This window comes from Moschus berezovskii, chromosome 2 (genome assembly GCF_049115385.1).
Source record: "Moschus berezovskii isolate FMDL1 chromosome 2, NW_MosBer_1.0, whole genome shotgun sequence".
NCBI lineage: Eukaryota > Metazoa > Chordata > Mammalia > Artiodactyla > Moschidae > Moschus > Moschus berezovskii.
In genome coordinates this window covers 65,290,588-65,314,070 of record NC_142461.1, presented here as the reverse complement: position 1 = coordinate 65,314,070, position 23,483 = coordinate 65,290,588, and the positions used below count along the sequence as shown (strand labels likewise).

General features: G+C 38.7%; 1 protein-coding gene across 3 annotated transcripts in view; it reads left to right on the top strand.

The window, feature by feature from the left end:
• Positions 1-23,483, top strand: part of EPB41L5 (erythrocyte membrane protein band 4.1 like 5) — a 183,466-nt gene that overhangs the window by 54,487 nt on the left and 105,496 nt on the right. For all 3 annotated transcript variants that reach the window (XM_055398926.2, XM_055398925.2, XM_088828865.1), the window contains exons 4-11: positions 11,007-11,049; positions 12,019-12,097; positions 13,033-13,077; positions 13,246-13,298; positions 16,712-16,832; positions 16,952-17,039; positions 17,919-18,007; positions 21,641-21,710. In XM_055398926.2, coding sequence (XP_055254901.1) covers positions 11,007-11,049; positions 12,019-12,097; positions 13,033-13,077; positions 13,246-13,298; positions 16,712-16,832; positions 16,952-17,039; positions 17,919-18,007; positions 21,641-21,710 — 588 coding nt within the window. The remainder of the gene's footprint in view (positions 1-11,006; positions 11,050-12,018; positions 12,098-13,032; positions 13,078-13,245; positions 13,299-16,711; positions 16,833-16,951; positions 17,040-17,918; positions 18,008-21,640; positions 21,711-23,483) is intronic.

Here is a 23,483-nt window from a genome sequence, read left to right as displayed (position 1 = left end):
AGAATAAATATTGTAAAAATGAGTATACTACCCAAAGTAATTTATACATTCAATGCAATCCCTATCAAGCTACCAACAATATTTTTCACAGAACTAGAACAAATAATCTCACAATTTGTATGGAAATACAAAAAACCTCGAATAGCCAAAGCAATCTTGAGGAAGAAGAATGGAACTGGGGGAATTAATCTGCTGGACTTCAGGCTCTATTACAAAGCCACAGTCATCAAGACAGTATGGTACTGGCATAAAGACAGAAATATAGATCAATGGAACAAAATAGAAAGCCCAGAGATAAACCCACGCTCCTATGGACACCTTATCTTCGACAAAGGAGGCAAGAATATAAAATGGAGAAAAGACAGTCTCTTTAACAAGTGGTGCTGGGAAAACTGGTCAGCCACTTGTAAAAGAATGAAACTAGAACACTTCCTAACACCATACACCAAAATAAACTCATAATGGATTAAAGATCTAAATGTAAGACCAGAAACTATAAAACTCCTAGAGGAGAACGTAGGCAAAACACTCTCCGACATAAATCACAGCAGGATCCTCCAAGACCCACCTCCCAGAATATTGGAAATAAAAGCAAAAATAAACAAATGGGACCTAATTAAAATCAAAAGCTTATGCACAGCAAAGGAAACTCTAAGCAAGGTGAGAAGATAGCCTTCAGAATGGGAGAAAATAATAGCAAATGAAGCAACTGATAAAGGATTAATCTCCAAATTATACAAGCAGCTCCTGCAGCTTAATTCCAGAAAACTAAGTGACCCAATCAAAAAATGGGCCAAAGAACTAAACAGACATTTCTCCAAAGAAGACATAAAGATGGCTAATAAACACATGAAAAAATGCTCAACATCCCTCATCATCAGAGAAATGCAAATCAAAACCACAATGAGATACCATTTCACACCAGTCAGAATGGCTGCTATCCAAAAGTCTACATGCAATAAGTGCTGGAGAGGGTGTGGAGAGAAGGGAACCCTCTTACACTGTTGGTGGGAATGCAAACTAGTACAGCCACTATGGAGAACAGTGTGGAGATTCCTCAGAAAACTGGAAATAGAACTGCCATATGATCCAGCGATCGCACTCCTGGGCATACATACCGAGGAAACCAGAATTGAAAGAGACACATGTACTCCAGTGTTCATTGCAGCACTGTTTATAATAGCCAGGACATGGAAGCAACCTAGATGTCCATCTGCAGATGAATGGATAAGAAAACTTTGGTACATATACACAATGGAGTATTTCTCAGCCATCAAAAAGAATGCATTTGAATCAGTTTTAATGAGGTGGATGAAATTGGAGCCAATTATGCAGAGTGAAGTAAGCCAGAAAGAAGAACATCAATACTGTATATTAACGCATATATATGGAATTTAGAAAAATGGTAACCTGAACCCTGTATAAGAGACTGCAAAAGAGACATAGGCATTTAGAACAGTCTTTGGGACTCTGTGGGAGAGGGTGAAGGTGGAATGATTGGGGAGAATGGAATTATAGCATGTATATTATCATAAGTGACCAGTCCAGGTTCGACGCATACATTTTCCTGTGTTCATTTCTTTGCATTTGTGCTTTTTTAATAAAATTCTTTTTTAGAAATAAAAAAAAAATAAATAAGTGAAGTCATGTGGGCCTTAGAAAGCATCACTATGAACAAAGCTAGTGGATAGAGGTGATGGAATTCCAGTTGAGCTATTTCAAATCCTGAAAGATGATGCTGTGAAAGTGCTGCACTCACTATGCCAGCAAATTTGGAAAACTCAGCAGTGGCCACAGAATTGGAAAAGGTCAGTTTTCAATTCCAGCCTCAAAGAAAGGCAAAGCCAAAGAATGCTCAAACCTGCACAGTTGCACTCATCTCACACGCTAGTAAAGTCATGCTCAAAATTCTCCAAGCCAGACTTGAGCAATATGTGAACCGTGAACTTCCAGATGTTCAACTGGGTTAAGAAAAGGCAGAGAAACCAGAGATCAAATTGCCAACATCTGCTGGATCGTCGAAAAAGCAAGAGAGTTCCAGAAAAACATCTATTTCTGCGTTATTGACTATGTCAAAGCCTTTAACTGTGTGGATCACAATAAACTGTGGAAAATTCTTCAGGAGATGGGAATTCCAAACCACCTGACCTGCCTCTTGAGAAACCTGTATGCAGGTCAGGAAGCATCAGTTAGAAGTGGACATGGAACAACAGACTGGTTCCAAATAGGAAAAGGAGTACGTCAAGGCTGTATATTGTCACCCTGCTTATTTAACTTATATGCAGAGTATATCATGAGAAACGCTGGGCTGGAAGAAGCACAAGCTGAAATCTAGGTTGCCGGGAGAAATATCAGTAACCTCAGATATGCAGATGACACCACCCTTATGGTAGAAAATGAAGAGGAACTAAAAAGCCTCTTGATAAAAGTGAAAGGGGAGAGTGAAAAAGTTGGCTTGAAGTTGAAGATTCAGAAAACTAAGATCATGGCATCCAGTCTCACCACTTCATGGGAAACAGTTGGAGAAACAGTGGAAATAGTCTCAGACTTTATTTTTTTGGGCTCCAAAATCACTGCGGATGGTGACTGCAGCCATGAAATTAAAAGACGCTTACTCCTTGGAAGGACAGTAATGACCAACCTAGATAGCATATTAAAAAGCAGAGACATTACTTTGCCAACAAAGGTCCGTCTAGTCAAGGCTATGGTTTTTCCCGTGGTCATGTATGGATGTGAGATTTGGACGGTGGAGAAAGCTGATCGCCGAAGAATTGATGCTTTTGAACTGTGGTGCTGGAGAAGACTCTTGAGAGTCCCCTGGACAGCAAGGAGATCCAACCAGTCCATCCTAAAGGAGATCAATCCTGGGTGTTCATTGGAAGGACTGATGCTAAAGCTGAAACTCCGATACTTTGGCCACCTCATGGGAAGAGTTGACTCATTGGAAAAAACCCTGATGCTGGCAGGGATTGGGAGCAGGAGGAGAAGGGGATGATAGAGGATGAGATAGATGGATGGCAGCACCGACTCGATGGGTATGAGTTTGAGTAAACTCTTGGAGCTGGTGATGGACAGGGAGGCCTGGCATGCTGCGATTCATGGGGTTGTAAAGTGTCAGACACGACTGAGCGACTGAACTGAACTGATGAGGGAGCTCTTGGTGATAATGGAACATATCTTTATCTTGATTGTGGTATCAGGTCAGGAATTGAGATGTGTGATAATGTGACATGGAACTGTGTATGCACACTGTGCAGTGTCTGATTTTAGTATTGTACTGTAGTTATGTAAGGTGGAAGCATTGGGGGAGAAAGGGGAGATAGCAGGACCTCTTGTTATTATAATTGCAGCTTCCTGTGAACATTTCAGTAAAAGAATGTGAAAAATATAGCATGAACCGAACAAAACATGTCTCAGCAAAGATTTAATCTTCTGGTCTGTCTTATGTGTTGTGACCTCTGATTGATGAAGTTTTTCAAACTTCATATTTGGAGCTTAGAATTTTAACTGGCCCAATCAAGGTTTTAAAGAAGAATAAATTACGTAGATTGTAGACATTTATGTTCAGGAAAGGGAAATATAGGCAGTGTTTTTCCTAATACTTTGAAAAAAAGGAGAACAGCACATAAGTAGTTATTTTTTGCTTTTTTCTTAAATTAATTTAAGTATTCGTTTGTTTATATATATAACTTCGCTTGGTCGCTGTGTAAAAATCCTAAGTAAAATAGCAGCATACTATGTTTATTATTATGTGTTATTTATATGTATTATTATATTTAATAGAACATATTTTCTAATGTATTTATATTTAATATACATTATATGTTTTACTAGGACTTGTCTCATGTAATGCTCATGCATTATTTATACTATTAAAAGTATATACTATTGAATAAAATAAAATACACTATTAAAAGTATGAACAATACATGATCAGGTGGAGTGTATTTTCAGAAATGGAAAGATGATTTAGTATTAGTTGATATAATTCATCTTGTATTGTGTATCATGGGATTGGTTTCTGTGTTTGCTGTAAGACGTTGGTGCTTTATTGCTCAGCTGATGCTAGGTTTTGGCCATTGTCCTTGCTCTTGGTGATAGAATGTGAGTTTGTGTGATGTGTACCACTTCTGAACAGGCACCTGACACTTCATTTATGCTCATCTCCTTCTACCATATAGTTAAGTGAAACTGCATTTTAAAAAGATGGGCACTCAAATATCAACCACAAAAGAAAGATAAGTATCTCAGTGAGTTGAAGTTTAAGGCATTTAGTTTACACAACACTCAGTGCAAATGGAAATGAAGGTGTTTGATCTAAAGTTGAGAGCTGGAGAACACTTGACTGGGGGAACATCAGGGAGGGGAGATGTTCCACAAGTGCACCCCTGGAGGCTATGGCAGTGGATCCCTCCATGGTGGATCTCAGACCACTGAGCTAAAGGAAGAGGCGGCTCTTGTTCAGGGTTAGAATGCAGCTCTTTCAAGCACTGCAGACATCGTGTGGTAAGCTCTGTCTGGCCTGCAGACGCTTGCTCATCTGAGGTGGGGGAGATAATACTCTTCTCTTGAATTCTTATCAGATGGTTTTGGTAGCCTGTGAAGCCCCTTCTTCTTGGCACCAGAGTGCCTTGAATAAACCTCATGGACTTTGACCTGTGTGGAGTTGACTTTCCTTCTCTCTGTGTTGTGGGTCTAGCCTAGCTTTGGAAGGTGTGCCCATCTCTAGGGATGGTGGTAGATGTTGGGCAGATAGGTGGCCCACCTGTGAGAACAGACCCAGTAGTTGCTCGAGGGCTCTACTCCATTTTTGTACAGAGATTTGATGATTTAAATACAACAAACAACTTTAATAGAGTAACAACAGACACATTCCTACTAAAGACAACGTACCTGCATGCTTACTTGTGTCCATCTCTTGCAACTCCATGGACTGTAGCCCTCCAGATGCCTCTGTCCATGAGAGTTCCAGGCAAGAATACTGGAGCAAATTGCCATTTCCTTCTCCAAGGGATCTTCCCAACCCAGGAATCGAACCTGTGTCTCCTGCATTACAAGTGGATTCTTTCCCCACTGAGCCATCGGGAAAGCCCCTATTAAAGACAGGCAGGTAACAAAGATACCCCTTATTACCACTGCTGTTAAACTATTTTAATAGAAGTAACAGCAAATGCAGTTGTAAACATTATAAACTTTGGAAAGGAAGAGGTGAAATGATCACTGTTGGCAGCTGATTGGATTGGATTGTTACTGAGAACTTGCTGCTACTGCTAAGTCACTTCAGTCGTGTCCGACTCTGTGTGACCCCATAGACGGAAGCCCACCAGGCTCTCCCGTCCCTGGGATTCTCCAGGCAAGAACACTAGAGTGGGTTGCCATTTCCTTCTCCAGTGTGTGAAAGTGAAAAGTGAAAGTGAAGTCGCTCAGTTGTGTCCGACCCTTAGCGACCCCGTGGACTGCAGCCTACCAGGCTCCTCCATCCATGGGATTTTCTAGGCAAGAGTACTGGAGTGGCTTGCCATTGCCTTCTGAGAACTTAAACAATAAAATTCAACAAAGTAGTGGGGAGTAAAAAAATACAATTATTATAGAAATAATCTATATGTTAAGTATGCATATATATTCTATATTGCAAGAAACACATACACAGGCATATATATTTGCTAAACAATGAGGAACTGCTTTTGTTAAGATAAGCTTATTTCCAAAATAGATTTTGTGCTCTTATTTCCATAGAGTGGATGTATAATCTGCTTAACTCATCTACATTTCCATTATAAATTTGACTTTTAAGAATCCTAAGAAAGCATACTAATAATACACAGAAAGGTGTTGTGAAAAATATATTTTAATGGCTCTTCCAAGCCTTCATTTGGAATTTCTTGTAATATAGAACTTTAAAAAGAGATTTTTATTTTTGGCTTTGCTGGGTTTTCCTTGCTCTGTTGGCTTTTCTCTAGTTGGTATGAGCCAGACTACTCTCTATTTCGCAGGCTTCTCATTGCAGTGGTGTCTCTTGTTGTGGAGTACAGGTTGTAGGGCATGCGGGCTTCAGTAGTTGCAGCACGAGGGCTCACTAGTTGCGGTAACCAGGCTCTAGACTACATGTTGAATAGTTGTGGCATACAGACTTAGTTGCTGTGTGGCATGTGGGATCTTCCCAGATCAGGGGTCAAAACTGTGTCTCTCGTATTGGCAGGCGGATTCTTTATGACTGAGCTACCAGGGAAGCCTAGCACAGACTTTTAACACCGGAGGAGTAATCACCCAGGTAGAATTTATGATGGAATCTAAAGTAAATTGAAGTGTTTTCAGTTAGATTGATCTTCTGTTTTCATGGCATTGATTTTTAACATTTGTTAATTGGTTAAAGTGTTAAAATTTGCTTTAAAGTAATAATTTAATGTAGAGCATGAGCCAGGAGAAATATTTTTTGCAACGGCACTTGTTTGGAAAGATGGTTTACATTTCTCTACCGCCAGCTCTTTGCCCTTTGAGCAAAGTAGTGGTGCATCTACTGCTGGCTGTGTAGGCATTAGAAGTCAGGAATCATTCATTTGAAGAGCTGTAGGGCCTGGGGTGAGGGTCTATGTATGGTAGTGTTTGGGAAGCTTCCTAGGTGACTGTTTGTTTGGTTTAGCTATGGCTGTTATGTTTGTGATTACATATTTATTTTTTAAGATACACAAGTAAATAATTGTTCTTTTGTTCCTAGCTCAATAGGATGGAAATAAATGTAGCTTTCCATATTCTTTGAATTCTAAGTTTACCTACCACACTTTAGGAAATTAGATTTATTTTGTTTTTAATGTACATGAGAAAGAAGAGCCATATTAGCTTCACTCTGTGCATCCAAAAGTCTATATCTGCGTGTTCTCACCTTATCTTCTGCTGTAATTTAAACTCACCCCCTAAAGACCTTGATTCAAGGAAAACACTATCAGTGCCTGTCTCTGAGCTCTGAATTTTCCAGTCCCAGGGCTTGGAATGTGGAGGAGATGAAAGAAAACAGACTTGAGAGAATGCAAACATGAACTCAGACCTTCCCCAGAGCATCACCAGGAACTCCCCCAGTTCCTGAATTTCACTTTAGAATGTGCTTGTTGCTTTATCTGAGTTTGGGGTTAAGGGAGTGTGGAGTGTAGAAACTGTTAGATGCACATAGAAAGACTAAAATGCTTACTTGGAAGAAAACTCTTGATCCTTCGTCTTACCAGGAGAATTGTATGTTTAATGTGCTTCTTAGACTTTTAGGACACAGATTAGAGATTACAGGTTTGCCTTTGAGACTAGTCATAAATGTTCTTAAACTGGAAAAATTTTGTTACAACTGTTCAATAAAGACTAGGTTGTTGTTGAAATAGTATTGGTCTAGCTTATGTTATGGAGAAGGCAATGGCAAGCCACTCCAGTACTCTTGCCTAGAAAATCCCATGGATGGAGGAGCCTGGTAGGCTGCAGTCCGTGGGGTCGCTAAGGGTTGGACATGACTGAGCGACTTCACTTTCACTTTTCACTTTCACACATTGGAGAAGGAAATGGCAACCCACTCCAGTGTTCTTGCCTGGAGAATCCCAGGGAAGGGGGAGCCTAGTGGGCTTCCGTCTATGGGGTCACACAGAGTCGGACACGACTGAAGTGACTTAGCAGCAGCAGCAGCTTATGTTAAATGTTTCCTTCTCCGTTCCGTTCAGTCGTGTCCGACTCTTTGCGACCCGTGGACTGTAGCCTACCAGGCTTCTCCGTCCATGGGATTCTCCAGGCAAGAATACTGGAGTGGGTTACCATTTCCTTCTCCAGGGGATCTTCCCGACCCAGGGATCGAACCCGGGTCTCCCGCATTGGAGGCAGATGCTTTAACCTCTGAGCCACCAGGGAAGCCCAGTATCCCTTAAAATTTATTCTGTCAAAATTTGTATTTAACTTGCTAATTTTCAGTCCATTGTTAATGTGTTTACTCTACTAACATACAGGTTTTTTTTTTCCTTTGAAGAAACTCGAGGGAATCAGAAACCAGTAATCTTGGGAGGTGGGGAGTGCATATGGTGATAGAAATTGGTATTGCAGGGGTTGGAGGGACTGTTGACTATACACCTTTTAATATTACCAAAAAATTAACCTTATAAATATATTATTTAAATACAATAAAGGGGGCCTAATTGTTGAGTAAAAATGTACTTGTTGTAGAATAAGTTGAAAATATAAGAAAATACAAAGAAAAATTATAATCAACAATCTCAACCATCTAGATGTAACATCTCATAGGTTGCTTCAGTCTGAAAGAAGAGTCGTGTTTATATATACAGTGTTGGCTCTGGTGCTCAGTCGTGTCCAGCTCTTTGTGACTCTGTGGACTGTAGCCCGCCAGGCTCCTCTGTCCATGGGATTTTACAGGCAAGAATACTGGTGTGGGTTGTCGTTTCCTCTTCCAGGGGATCTTCCCAAGCCAGGGATCAAACAGGTTCTTTACCACTAAGCCACCTGGGAAGCCCATATACGGTGGACCCATGACCAGTGTTAGGGTTCGGGATGCAGTTGAAAATCAGCGTATAACTTTCATAGCCTTCTCTGTGTCCAGGGTTCTGGGTCTGTGAGTTCAACCCACTGAGGATTGTATGGTACTGTGGTGCGTATCTACTGGAAAAAGTCCACATGTGAGTGGACCCATGAAAGTCAGCTCCTTATTGTTTAAGGATCACCTGTACAAATTTGTACATTTTGACAAACAGTTTATAATGTGTTGTTATTTGAATGAAAGCAAAATAATAAAAACTAAAATTATTTAATTTTCTAGATTATTAACTATTTTGCTTTCATTCTTTTTCATTGTTGCATAATTCTATCATGTTGAAATACTTGATTTCACCAGTTCACTATTGTTGGATATACAGATTGTCCTGTTTTTCTTTGATTATAATTTCTTGTGAGTTAAACCATCCATAATGATTATTAAATGCAGAATTGCTGAGTCAAAGTCACAGTTATTTTTTTTTTAACTTTTTAAGTTGCACTGGGGTATAGCCAATTACAGTGTTGTAATATTTTCAGGTGAACAGAGAAGGGACTCAGCCATACATATACATGTATCCAATTCTCAGCCAAACTCCTCTCCCATCCAGGCTGCCACATAACATTGAGCAGAGTTACATGTGTTATACAGTAGGTCCCTGTTGGTTATCCATTTTGAATATAGCTGTATTTACATGTCTATCCCAGACTCCCTAACTATCCCTTCTCCCCACTCTTGCCCCCTTCCCCCATCACAGTCTGTGTTTTGTAAGTAAGTTCATTTGTATCTTTTCTGTTAAGGTTCCACATATGAGGGATATCATATATTTCTCTTTCTCTATCTCTGACTTAACGTCACTCCGTATAACAGTCTCTAGGTCCATCCAGCCACATAGTTATTTTTAAGGTGTAATCAGATTGCCTTCCAGAAGGTGTGTGCTCTGTGCTCATTATGTGTATGAGCATCTCCGTCACTGTGGCTGCATGACATGCCCAGTTGACCAGCCACTCACTTGTGAATTCATTGCAGTATAGTAGATGGAACCTGAAGATAGGCAACTCCCAGATTCCTGGTTGTGGGGAGAAAACAATATAGGGCATGTAAATAAAATTGATCTCATACCCAGTATGTGATTGCCATTAGGCTGTAGTAGGTATTTTGCACAATTTAAGTCTAGAGTATTTGAATATTAGGTTCCTACACTTAGCCATGATGGGTGAACTTTTCACTATCCTAGTTGAACTCTTCTCAGCTGATAGATTGAATTGTATTCTGCCTACTGCTGGCCAAGCATTATAATGGAATAAAACTGAACATTTGCTAGATTAAAATAATCCTAAAAATGGATGTCCAGGTGAATTTATCGAAAGATGAGAGATGGTTGACTAAGTAGCTTGCACGTTTGAATCCAGAGAAAATATTGCACTGTATTTAACTGCCTTTCAAAATGTTTACTGACTATCTTGGGTCGACGTGCAGAGGTACTTTGCTGGCACACTAGTGGTTCTGTGAATTTCATTTTTGGATCTTGGCAGAGAAGAGGGAGAAGAGGCTAGGCAAATAATTGGCAAGAGAAGCAAATAGTTACAAGTCTGTTAACAATGAAGTCTTGTTTGCCCCTGCTTGGCCTGTCTGGAGTCCTGAAACTGGATTCTTTAGCTCTGTGAACTGTAGCATAAGAGCACTCCTTTGGTTTAGGGTGCTTGGGACTGTAAGCATGCTGAAGAGAACACAGTCATGTGTATCTTATTGGGATGAGTATATCCTGTCCCTGTTAGGACTTAGTATAAACACATTAATTGTAGGAAGTAGGCTAGGAATGGTTTATCAGTGCAAGTCTCTGGAATTGCTTCTTAGATCTGTTTGTGTTTTGTGCGTTTCAGAGTGAAAATTTACGGAAATCAAGACTGTTACTTTTTTTTTTTTTTTGGTAAAGGAAAGGAGCAAAGACTGCTTATTTAATAGGGTCTTGGTTGTGAGAAAGATCTAATTTTATAGTGTAAGCTCTTTCAAAGACTACTACTTTAGTAGTATCTATTTCCAGTAAGTGAAATTGTTATTTCATCTAACTTGGGGTTATGATCTGTTAATAAATCTCATAGTTTTATTACAAAAGTGAACTAAGAATTAGAATATTATGATACATACTTCTGATTTTACCAGTTTTGAAAGGGTCCTCTTTTTTTGGGAACAGTGAGAAAAACTAAAGGCAAAATTAAAAATACCATCTTTATTACTAAGAGCACATGAAATGTTTTTAAGAAGTCATGTATCTGGTTGTAGGTCTTTCTTTTGTTCACGTGTGTCCTATGTTTCTGTTTATGGGTAGATTAGCATTCACCTGCACCCCAATTTTTAGTCTCACTTCTGTTTTTCTCTTGTGAAATGTTTCTTTCAGCAAAAGCATGATGAAAATTAACTTTCAGTAATTAAAATGTTAAATTCTCTCTCTGCTTCTTTCTCTGCTTAACAGCTAACTTTTTGTTTTTGTTTTCAGCATTGGTTGGATGGTACAAAAAGCATCAAAAAACAAGTAAAAAGTAAGTGTTGAAAAAATTTTGAAAAAAATTTGAAAACTGAATTATATATAATTGCATATTAAAAACTGGTTTCTCATGGTCAGGACATAAATCATGTTTCTAATGAGTTTCTTAGCATCTCCATTTTTGTAAAAATAATTTCAATGTGATATATTAACCCACCCCTTAAATTAATAGGGTTGATGGCAATCTAGATTCATGTGGTTTGTTTGTTTGTAGTTTGTTTCTAGGACAAAGGCTTGCAGTTTGGAAATGAGAGTGAATTCCCATGAGATACTTAACTTCTGTTTAGTAGTTACTTACACTGGAATTTTCTGCTTGGTATCTGCCCTGCTTTAGAAAGTATCTTGAGACTTTAAGGCTGTAACTTTTTTTGTTGTTGTTAAGACTAATGAGAAGAAGTTATTCACATAAAATGTTAGCAGTATTCCTAGTGGTAGGAAAAAATACCAGTGTCCAGTCTATAGTCCATCATGTTTTTTGTAGTACCAGATTTTAGGGCACCTCAACTCTTTTTACAAACTAATGGGATCTCGGATAATATAGAGGTTAGTGAAGTGGTGAAGTGAATTGGAAAGAATGTGAGTGAATTTGCCCTGTGCAGTTAACAACAGGTGTTCTCTTTGCTGTCAAGAAATACAGCTCCGCAGCTGTGTAGGGCTGTTAGCGTACATAGTCAAGACTTTTTTATTTGACATATTTGGCCCTAAACTTTGGGAATTCGTCTGGAGCTGTCTGTTCTGGGGAGGACAGGTGATGTGATAGTGCTGCATGGTGGTTGGGACCTTTAAAAAGTCTGCTGATTGTGTTAGGCTTCAGCCTACAGTGTAACCTGAATTCTTGCTGCAATAGTCTGTTCTCTTCTGTCCACTTCAGTAGATTTTTGACAAGTTTACTGACTGAAAATCCTTACTATTTAAATAGCTGTATTGAAAAAATTACCCCCCCTCCCTTTTCTTTTAATGGCAGTTGGTTCACCCTATTGTCTGCATCTTCGAGTTAAGTTTTATTCCTCAGAACCAAATAACCTTCGTGAAGAGCTGACCCGGTAAGACCACTATCTAGAGTTATATACAATAGTCAAGTTTCAGTTAGACTAGCTAAAGGTGTTGAAAGATTACCTCAGTAATTCTTTCAGTTTTACAGACAGCTTATGAAATGGATACTTTGTCCTGGTAACAGGATATCTGACAAGGGAATTTCATTTTGAGACAGTGTTTTTTTAAGTGTAGGATGTTTTCCTTTATTTAACAATTTTCAAAATAAACGGTTGGTTCTTTGACATCCTGCAAAAGTAGCGAGTTCTGAAGTATCACTGTCAACTCATGAATTTTAAACAGGGCTGTTGTGTTTTAATATATTACCTTTTTATGTTTATTAATATTCACAATTATCTATTTTTCGCCACTGAGAGTTATTTCAGATTGGCTCCTGACTTTCTTTATTGACATACCATTGAGTAATGAAAATTTTGAATCCTGATTTCTCTTGAATGGTCTCAAATAACTTTAAATAAGTTACAGAAACTTATTTTTATTTTGTCTTGCCTCCTTAGTATTTATCCATTGAGTCTATATTGCATTTCTATGACTCATGCACATGTACTACTTTTATTAAGTAAAAAATTGAATTGCTGAATCCCTTTAGAAGGGTTTCCTCTTGAATATTGTCCTGATGGATGAGAGTGTAGCTGTCATCTGTGTGTGTGTAGCTGTATCCCTTTACATATGAGGTGGCTGTGTTGTCAGATCACAGAGTTCATTCTCAGGGATTTGCTTTAAACCGTGTCTTTTGAGAGAGTCCTGAACTTCAGTGCATCCTTCTGATGCTGAATGCCCCTTGTTTCATATTCTTTTTCCTTGATAGACTATTGTGGGTAAAGTTTTGTAATTAAGAATGTTTCTTCTCAAATTAGAAGGGCAGGATTATTTTTCATGGTACATTGTTCTGTTTAGTTAAATTTGTGCCTTTTATTTTTCTTAGGTATTTATTTGTTCTTCAGTTAAAACAAGATATTCTCAGTGGAAAGTGAGTATTAGTTTAAGGTAAACCATGTTTTCTTGAATAGTTGAAAAAATAAGTTCATAGTTAAATATGAAAAAGAAGCAGTCAACATAAAGTATGTCTTATTTCCATTTATCATAAAACAGACGTTGTGACATTGGCTTATTTAACACATTTATGTTTTGATCTCAGATTAGAGTGTCCCTTTGATACAGCAGTTCAGTTGGCAGCTTATAACTTGCAAGGTAAGCAGTTTTTATGTTCACTGTTAAGAGTGAAGCATAATTATTCTTTATGTATGTTGGAAGCCTCTCAGAAGATTCATAGTGACATGCCAGAAGAGAAACACCTGTGTTTGTGTGATCTTGCATCAGTATCCAGCTCTGACACCCTTGTTTCAGAGCATTGCCTTCTTTTCCTTTCCTTTAACTTTATTTGCTACCTTTCTAATAGTATTTTCAAGCAGAATTTGCAGTCTACTTGATAATTCAATACATGATATGGTTGGACCCTCAGCAAATGTTTTCTTTTTATAAAGAATGCAAGGATGTATGAGTAAATTGTTGCTGTAGCCACCTGGCTTGCTTTCGTCTTATTCTTAAGAATAAGTCCATGAAAAGAAATACTTAGCATGTATTTAAGAGTTCCTGATGGTTATTTTAAGAATTTTTTTTAAAAGTGTTTTCCAGTCAATGAGATTAATGAAAAACTTACCCTTTTGTACCTTGTTACAGTGATCAAATATTTGTTAAACTTAGGCATTTTCTTCTGAAAAAAATTGACATTTTAGGAGAATAATAATTTGCCTTTGTTCATAAAATGGAAAGAAACATTTTGGCTGGAGTATCTGTATATGCTAGAATAAAAATAATAATAATTAAGACATTAATAATTTTATGCTTTTTTGGGGGTGATTCTGTATTATCCCCAGCCTCTAAATCAGTAGTATTTATTTTCCATTGTATGGCTAATTGACTAAGTTTTCATGTTTTATGACAAACCTAATCGGCTGATTTTGTACTTCTGTTTTGGAAAGCATATTTTTCTGTTGGTAGAGTAATTGGTGACTGAAGGAAATTTCTGTACTTCAGAAATTTGCTGCTAATGTAAACTGTAGTCTGTCTACAGACTAAAACTTGTTTTCTCATCTGCTGGAATGTTGAATGGATACTAGTTTGGAAGTGCTGTATCTTTAGAACTGTAATGATCACAGTTCATAATTGCATGCATCTTTTCTTGAAAGCACATTTTTAATGTTCTACTAATTGCTGTGTGAGAATTCTGAAACTCTTGGATCTATAGAAAAGCTGTCATTTTCAATATCTGTGTTCCACCACTTCGTACATTCTGTGTCTCATTTTGTAAGTTTCATGACAACCAACGTTTATACTTCTTGAAAATGATCTTTGTGCATTTTTTTGTGTTTAACACACTTATTTAAAGTAATGCTCACTAAATATTTACTGCCTGATTCATGCATATAGCTCTGTTATATTATCTCTTAACCCTACTTATTTTTTTCTCTAAATAAAATGTCTTTCTTACTTTCTCTTTTATCCATGGTTACCATTTTTTTTGGGGGGGGTTGGGGACAGGAAAGTAGGATTTACTGGTGGGCACGAGTAAGGAGGGGACAGCACCAGGGCTCTCATGAGTGCAGGGCCCACCATTCGTTCAGGGGGCCACAATTAGGGATGTATTTGACCCCACAGCTATATGGGATGAGCTGTGTTTTCGAATACATCCATATTAAACTTAGTGAATCCCCCCTGCTTGGAGATGTGGATCTTTTAGAAGCCAGGAAACTTGAACTTGCCCCTCAATAGGGCCTCAATTACAAGCTCCTTGTTCTGCAGCTTGACATTATGACTTGGCCAATGTGGACCCTAGCCTCTGTGCCCTGGGCTTTCCAGAGGTACCCTGCATACCTGTCTGGAGCTTATCAGCTCTGGTGCAGGACAGCATGGTGCAAGGGATGGAGTGCCACTCAGATGTGAAAACCATCTTTGCCACAGCTTTTCATCATGTACTTATTGGCACAAATACGGGCAGCCTTCAGGGCCTCAGAGGAGAGCTCTCATACTCATCTGACACTGTGGCTGCAGAGTGGGCGTGGTGCAATTGTTTTCAGGATTCCTCAAAACTTCATACTGTGTCTTACTCGTTTCATCGTCCTGTGTGTAATAGGTTACCAAATCCTACTGATTATTAAGGTCCTTAAGAGTAAATTAACTGAAGTATTACTCCCTCTTCATAAAATTAGCTTCTTGTTTATGACTTTTTTTTTTGCCCAAACCTTGTGGCATGTGGAACTTTCCCAACCAAGGATCGAACCTGTGCCCCCTGCAGTGGAAGTGTGGAGTCTTTAAGGCCCACCATAGAAGCCCTCATATATGATTTTCTGTTTTATCAGAATAATCTTTATCAGTTTTATCACACACTCAAGTTTAGTTTTTCTTCACCATTTTAATATATATCCTGAACAACATTATGTAGCAGATTTAGTTTGGGACTTTTAAAGAACTTGTCGCCAGGGGTGGAAGAATGGGAGGAAGGGATAGTTAGGGAGTTTAGGATGCATATGTACACACTGCTATATTTAAAATGAAAAACCAACAAGGATCTACTGAATAGCACAGGGAACTCTGCTCAGTGTTATGTGACAGCCTGGAGAGGAGGGGAGTTTGGGGGAGAATGGATACATGTATATATATGGCTGAGTCACTCTGCTGTCTACCAGAAACTAGCACAACATTGTTAATCGGCTATACGCCAATATAAAATGAAAAGTTAAAAAGAAAAAAAAAAACCAAACTTATGTTCCAGGCAGAAGAGCAATTTCTTTAGCAGTGAAGTGGGAGTGAGAATATTTTCCAAGGTTGTTGTGAAGTTAAATGACAGTATGTCTGCAATATGACTATTGTGTAAAGTAGATGCTTAGTAAATAGTAAGTTATTACCAATTTTATGATTATCTCAAAGTAGGACTCATGTCCTTTTTCTCTCCATGGCCAAATTTTTTATCAAAATGAAAGTGTTTTAATTTAGTACCAGTAAAATATCTTTTAAAGGAAGACTTTCTAAAGAACAGAAAATGAGAATCATCATTTTCCCTCCATCCCCAAACCGAGTTCAGAGGTAACCACAGATGGGTGCATAGATGTGTGTGCACTATCCAGTAACTTTTCTTTTTTATTTCTTTGGGATTAATAATTTAAAATTCCAGCGGGACAGTGATTGTATCTTACAGTGATGTTTAATGTCATGTTCTGTGCATAATAGCTTCTTAACAGATGCTAGCTAATTGTTTTTTTTTAAAGGATTGCTGAATATTTTTGTTTATTCAACATACAGTCAAAAGCTATTTCTTTGTGGAAGGCTAAAAGAGATTTTCAGAAGCTAAGCATTGTACAGTATGACTCAATTAGGAATAAGACATTTAATTGAAAATATACTACAAGCCACAATTACATGATTTGTGCATACAGACAGATAAGTCACAAGTCTAAGCTGGATTTACTTTTGCTAATGGTCTGTGTGTTATGAATGCCTTGTAGTTTAAGAAAGTCTAATCTTCTATTAATAAGTGGGTTTTGAAGGATTCAGCAGGAAGTAAACTTATTAACAAAACATAACCTTGTGAAACTTAACATTTGTAGCTGAACTTGGTGACTACGACCTTGCTGAGCACAGTCCTGAACTTGTGTCTGAGTTCAGGTTTGTGCCTATTCAGACAGAAGAGATGGAGCTTGCTATATTTGAGAAATGGAAAGAATACAGGTACTTTAACATCACCACAACAGTGATTTCACATTTGTTTTCTTCTGTTTCTCTTACTTAGCATAGAATTCATTGTATATTTATAATCATCTTAAAATTTATTATTTTTTAAATTTCAGAGGTCAGACACCAGCACAAGCTGAAACCAATTATCTGAATAAAGCCAAGTGGTTAGAAATGTATGGGGTTGATATGCATGTGGTCAAGGTAAGCAGTGTGTTGTGATGCTTTTTAAGAAAGTTATTCCTTCAGGACTCAAGGTAACTATGGTATCTCTTAGTATGAAGGAGAGTGTGTAATTTGCAGGGGCTATAGTGGGTACTTTAGATGTGTGGTTATGAAGATTGAGAGTAAATACTGAATGATGAGAGTCTCACATGAAAACTTGTTATAAGAAAGAAAGCAGCCAAAATTTCCAAAAAGGTGTGTCTGTGGTTTTAAGTTGTCACTGTTTTTTTTTGTTTGTTTGTTTTTGAATCACTTTTTATTCTTTCACTTCATATTCATATCATCTTTTATCATGTAAGCTTAAGCAGGCTCTGTAAAAATGAAAATAATTTAGAAGGTAAAGTTGAAAATTTGTAGCTTGAGGGGAGTTTGACAAGCTGTGCCTGCATGCATACTAAGTCGATTCAGTCATGTCTGACTCTTTGTGACCCTATTGACTTTTACCCTGAGGGATCCTCTGTCCATAGCATTCTCCAGGCAAGAAGACTGGAGTGGGTTGCCATGCTCTTCTCCACTGATAAGCTCAATTTTCCCAGAAATGCAGTCTTTTTCAAAGTCTGTGATTTAAATAGTGACTAGAATTTGGGAAGACTCTGGAAATTTGGTGTGGCAGTGTCACTACCTGTATGTCTTCCAGTGAACGCATACCTTAAAACTATAGTGTCTCAGCGAACTAAATATGCATGAGTTTTCCTGAGAATGTTATTTTGGATGTTTTAGTTGTTGAAAGCACCTTTCACATTAATATTAACCTGTATGTAATTAATATAATTCAGTATGAAAAGAAAACAGTCCTGTGAAAATGTGAACCCTGTTTTATGCAGATAAAGCTAACACATGTTGCTCCCCTGAAATTAGGCCAGAGATGGGAATGACTACAGCTTGGGACTGACCCCAACAGGAGTCCTTGTTTTTGAAGGAGAGACCAAAATTGGCTTATTTTTTTGGTAAGCAGAGTTAATGTCAAAGATAATTACTGTTGTTTTGTTTTTTTAATGAATAAAAACACTTATGAAGTTAGAACATAAAATAGAATTTGGGCATAGTTCCGACAAGCTTGTAAGTAAATTGCAACTCTTTCCTGTTATCCTCCTGTTCATCTGTAGTCCTGCTTCCCCAAGCCACTTTTTAAAACTCTTAATTGCATTTTCCGTTAGTTTCAATATATGCCAAAATGCATACCCTAACATAAATATTATCTAGTTCTGTGTATTAACTGTTCACATGGATACTCCCTCTGTCATGTGGTTATGTGTCTGTTTTTTAGTGTTTCTTGTTCCACAGTCCTTTTACCCCCTGCTCCTCACTGTATGCTGTGCTGTGCTTAGTCACTTAGTCATGTCCAACTCTTTGCGACCCCATGGACTGTAGCCTGCCAGGCTCCTCTGTCCACGGGGATGTAGCCCCATGGACTGTGTAGCCCGCCAGGCTCCTCTGTCCAGGCAAGAATACTGGAGTGTGTTGCCATGCAGGGGATCTTCCCAATCCAGGGATTGAACCGGCTCTCCCATGGATTCTTTACCGCCTGAGCCACCAGGGAAGCCCAAGAGTATTGGAGTGGGTAGCCTGTCCTTTCTTCAGGAGAGCTTCCCTACCCAGGAATCGAACCTGTGTCTCCTGAATTGCAGGCAGATTCTTCACCAGCTGAGCTACCAGGAAATCCTGCCCCTCACTGTATAGGAAGGAGATAGTAATACTTTTATCCTCCTTTGGAGCTGTGCTTCTCTTTCTGAGTCCCAACTTCTGTCATCCGTATATTTCAATTATATTTTCATGTTACTTTTACATCAAGGGTAGATATTACTTGGATTTCATGACCATAATTAAGTTCTTCAGGTTTTGTTTGGTTGTTTCTAAAAGCCAAAAATCAGGAAATAGTGTTTATATTATAATGTCTTTGTTGGAACTGGTGTGAAGCTTAGTAGCACACTAGGGTTATATGCAGGGGCTAAAGAGGGGTTTTGTATAATATACTGGTTTTTCTGTTTCTCTGTTGTTTCCTCCTTCATAGCACGTCAGGACCCTTCACTTGAAGTCTGCCAGTGCCAAACTCAAATTCTTACACACCCAGTTGCTTTAAATATAGGCCAGCAAGTAATAGTTTTAGCCTTTCAGAGCCTGCATGGTTTGCATGTCTCATTGCAAACTGCGCTTCACATCTGTTAGTTAGCTGCTACTGCTGCTAAGTCACTTCAGTCGTGTCCGACTCTGTGTGACCCCATAGATGGAAGCCCACCAGGCTCCCCTGTCCCTGGGATTCTCCAGGCAAGAACACTGGAGTGGGTTGCCATTTCCTTCTCCAATGTGTGGAAGTGAAGTCGCTCAGTCGTGTCCGACCCTTAGCGACCCCACGGACTGCAGCCTACCAGGCTGCTCCATCCATGGGATTTTCTAGGCAAGAGTACTGGAGTGGCTTGCCATTGCCTTCTCCGATAAGCAAATCCTGTAGCTGTAAGAGCCCTCACACCTCTATTCCCACTTGGAGCTCTGTGACTCAGAGGCCTCTCCTGGTAGAAACCCCCTCCCTGGTCCCCCTCCTTCTTCAGGGATGTTCTTCTGTCCTGCGTGGGGGCCTGGGCTGCTTTCTTGGGAAGGTCTGCGGTGTGAAGGGATACTTCCCAGTAGAGCTCATTGTGTGATACTGTTGTCTTTGCTCCTGTCTTTTTCTTGATCAGCTCTGAAATCTTGAACTCAACTGGAATTATATTTCCTTTGTTATCCTAGAGCCTTAGCTGTTACTCATCCCACACATCCCTTTAAGTGACCTGCCTTTGTCTTCTTCAGTTCAGTTCAGTTCAGTTGCTCAGTCGTGTCTGACTCTTTGCAGTCCCATGGACTGCAGCACTCCAGGCCTCCCTGTCCACCATCAGTTCCCAGAGTTTACTCATACTCATGTCCATTGAGTCAGTGATGCCATCCAGCCATCTTATCCTCTGTCTTCCCCTCCTCCTCCCGCCTTCAATCTTTCCCAGCATCTTAAATGATTTCAAATTCTCCAGGGTTTTCTGAGATGGCTCTTTTCTAGTTGTAACTGTTGACTCTTCCAGGCTGCTCTCTGTCTTGGGACTTCTTTTTCCTGTTTTCTCACTTATGAATCTATGTTGTCTTCCACATTTTCCTTTCTTTGCTTTTGTTTTTCTGATATATATACTCAGGTGATGCTTAAGAAAAGACTATTAGAGGTAAATTATTTGAATTCTTGGATGCCTTAAAATTATTTAGTCTTCTCTTGTGCTATCTTATCTTGATAATTGGGCTGAGAATGGACTTCTAGATTTAAAATTATTTTCCCTCAAAAAGTTGAAGATAGTATTTCATTTATTTTTGCATCTCCTAGAGATTCCCTGGGAGATTTGAATGTAACACCTATTTATAATTGTCCCTTGATGGGCTGTGTATTTCCCTGTTTCTTTATATGTTAACTCTCTGACCTTTCCAGCCTGCCCTGGGGCAGATGGAACATTCTTATGGCCAGAGAAACTCCAGGTTGAGAGATAAGGAGAGCATCTTGTGTACTACCTCATAAAAATCTATTGAATTAATATACCACATAAAACACTTAGGAGAGCACCTGCCACTTACTCGGCATTGTGTAAGAATTTGTTACACCTAAGTGCCAGATTCTCCTATTACCTTTCTTTACTCCTTGTTTTAGTACAGCTCCTGTAAACAAGATCTATTGTGCAATTCTATTTTATGTAAGGTATATTTAAAAATTAGTGAGAGTCATATTGTTTACACACTCACAGTTTATAGAAGCACAGAGATAAGTTTGGTGGATTGCTGAGGATTTTAGTACAGGTGGGAGACGGAGTTGGAAAGTAGGCCATAAAGTGAGGTTTAATTTTTTTTTTTAATTAAAGATGTCTTTGACCATAAAGTGGCTATAGAAAAGAGTTGAAAATCAGTAATCTGGGTTTTTTTAATGCCTTTTAGAAAACTTTTATCTTTTTTCCTGTGTCCAGTTGCTGTGCTGCTGCTGTAACATTATTAGGCTTGCAGAATTTCTTCTACCATAGGAACCTGTGAATGTATATGGTATATATATATATATATGTTTCTTCATTTTATTTTTTCCTTAACCTTTTTAATGTCTTATATATGTGCAGCATAAGTTTTGCCAAAGGTACTGCTTTTGAAATTTTTTTCTGGTATCTTAACTATTTTTTAGATTGGAGATGTTTTTGCTGAGCAGTACAGGTTATGTTTACCCTCTTCAGTTCAGTTCAGTTGTCCGACTCTTTGCGACCCCATGAATCACGGCACGCCAGGCCTCCCCGTCCATCACCAACTTCCGGAGTCCTCTCAAACTCATGTCCATCGAGTCGGTGATGCCATCCAGCCATCTCATTCTCTGTTGTCCCCTTCTCCTCCTGCCCCCAATCCCTCCCATCATCAGAGTCTCTTCCAGTGAGTCAACTCTTCGCATGAGGTGGCCAAAGTATTGGAGTTTCAGCTTTCCCCTCTTACCAGCTTTCAATTCAGAAGTTAGATGATCAGTGTGCTTGAAGTAATAGCAAATTTTTTAAACTTCGAGGACATTTATTTGAAATCTGGCTATTATTCTCATATTGTTATAGGCCCAAGATAACCAGATTGGATTTTAAGAAGAATAAACTGACGTTGGTGGTTGTAGAAGATGATGATCAGGTAGGAATTATATAGTATTACATATTTAACAGTGACTGTGTTATATGGTAACTTAATTCTCTAAAGAGACACAGATGTATATAACAGTCTTTGGGACTCTGTGGGAGAGGGTGAGGGTGGGATGATTTGGGAGAGTGGCATTGAAACATGTATGCTGTCATATGTGAAACGAATCACCAGTTCAGGGTCGACGCATGTTACAGGATGCTCGGGGCTGGTGTGCGGGGATGACCCAGAGGGAGGATAAAGGGAGGAGGGAGGTGGGAGGGGGGTTCAGGAGGGGGAACTCACGTACACCCGTGGCGGATTCCTGTCAATGTATGGCAAAACAAACCAATATAATATTGTAAAATAATTAGCCTCCAATAAAAAATAAATAAAAAGAAAAAAAAATAAAATAAAAAATAAAAGGGGAAACACACTGTTCTATAGTATAGAACAGAAACTTAGTATAGTTAATAACATAATTCCTTGCTTTATGTCACACCATCTTCAAACTGTAGTAGTCTGTCTTTAAGATTAAAGATTAAATAAAAGACTATTCTTGTTCCTTTGTTGATCAATGTATATCACAAGTGTATAAAAAATTATATCTAAATGTCTTTGTGCCTTTAGTTCCTGATTAAAAAGATTAATCAGAAAGATGTACCTAATAATATTTTTAATAAAACCTTCTATACTAAGGATTTTCTGTTTTTCAGTTAAATCTAGTTCCTAACTGATAAACTCATAACCACATGAATGAATCTCAGATGAATTATGCAAAGGGTCAGAAGCCTGATTAAAAGATTATGACTATATGATTCCATCCTGTGACTGTCTAGGAAAGGCAGCCCTTACAGGAATAGGGAATCACTCACTGATACTTTGGGACTGGGTGGGTGAGGAGGCTTGATTGCAAAGAAACAGCACACAGAATTTGGGGGTCAAGAGAACTATTCTGTATCCTGATTTTGGTGATGGTTGCATGATTCTGTGCATTTTCAAAAACCACAGAATTGTGAGTAGATAAAAATAATTTTATTGCATGCCATGTAATTCATTGGAAATACATAGACAGATATTAATAAAAGCAAACAGCTCAAATGTTAAGAAGATTTGTATGCACAGTAAAGTGTCAGTAGGGCTACTTAGCAGAACCTGAAAAAAAGAGATCCTGAAAATTAGATAAAACCGTTCCAGGTTTTTGGAAAGTTTTCAGTTGTATTACTGAGATACATGCAAAGGATTACCCTGTCACACAGCTTGGAGGAATATCAGAGACAATAATCAAGCATTTAAAAAAGAAATGTCTTTATGGCACGGATGATCATTATATTATTGACAAATGAGTTGAAAATGCTTCAGAAGAGTCAGGTTTCACATCTAAAGGCAATCTATTTTACAAACATTTTCCTTTTTATTTAAGCACAGATGTGATTAAATGATTCAGTTCAGTTCAGTTCTGTCGCTCAGTCGTGTCCGACTCTCCGCGACCCCATGAATCACAGCACGCCAGGCAGGCCTCCCTGTCCATCACCGACTCCCGGAGTTCACTCAAACTCATGTCCACAGAGTCGGTGATGCCATTCAGCCATCTCATTCTCGGTCGTCCCCTTCTCCTCCTGCTCCCAACCTTTCCCAGCATCAGAGTCTTTTCCAGTGAGTCAACTCGTCGTATGAGGTGGCCAAAGTATTGCAGTTTCAGCTTTAGCATCAGTCCTTCCAATGAACACCCAGGATCGATCTCCTTTAGAATGGACTGGTTGGATCTTCTTGCGGTACAAGGGACTC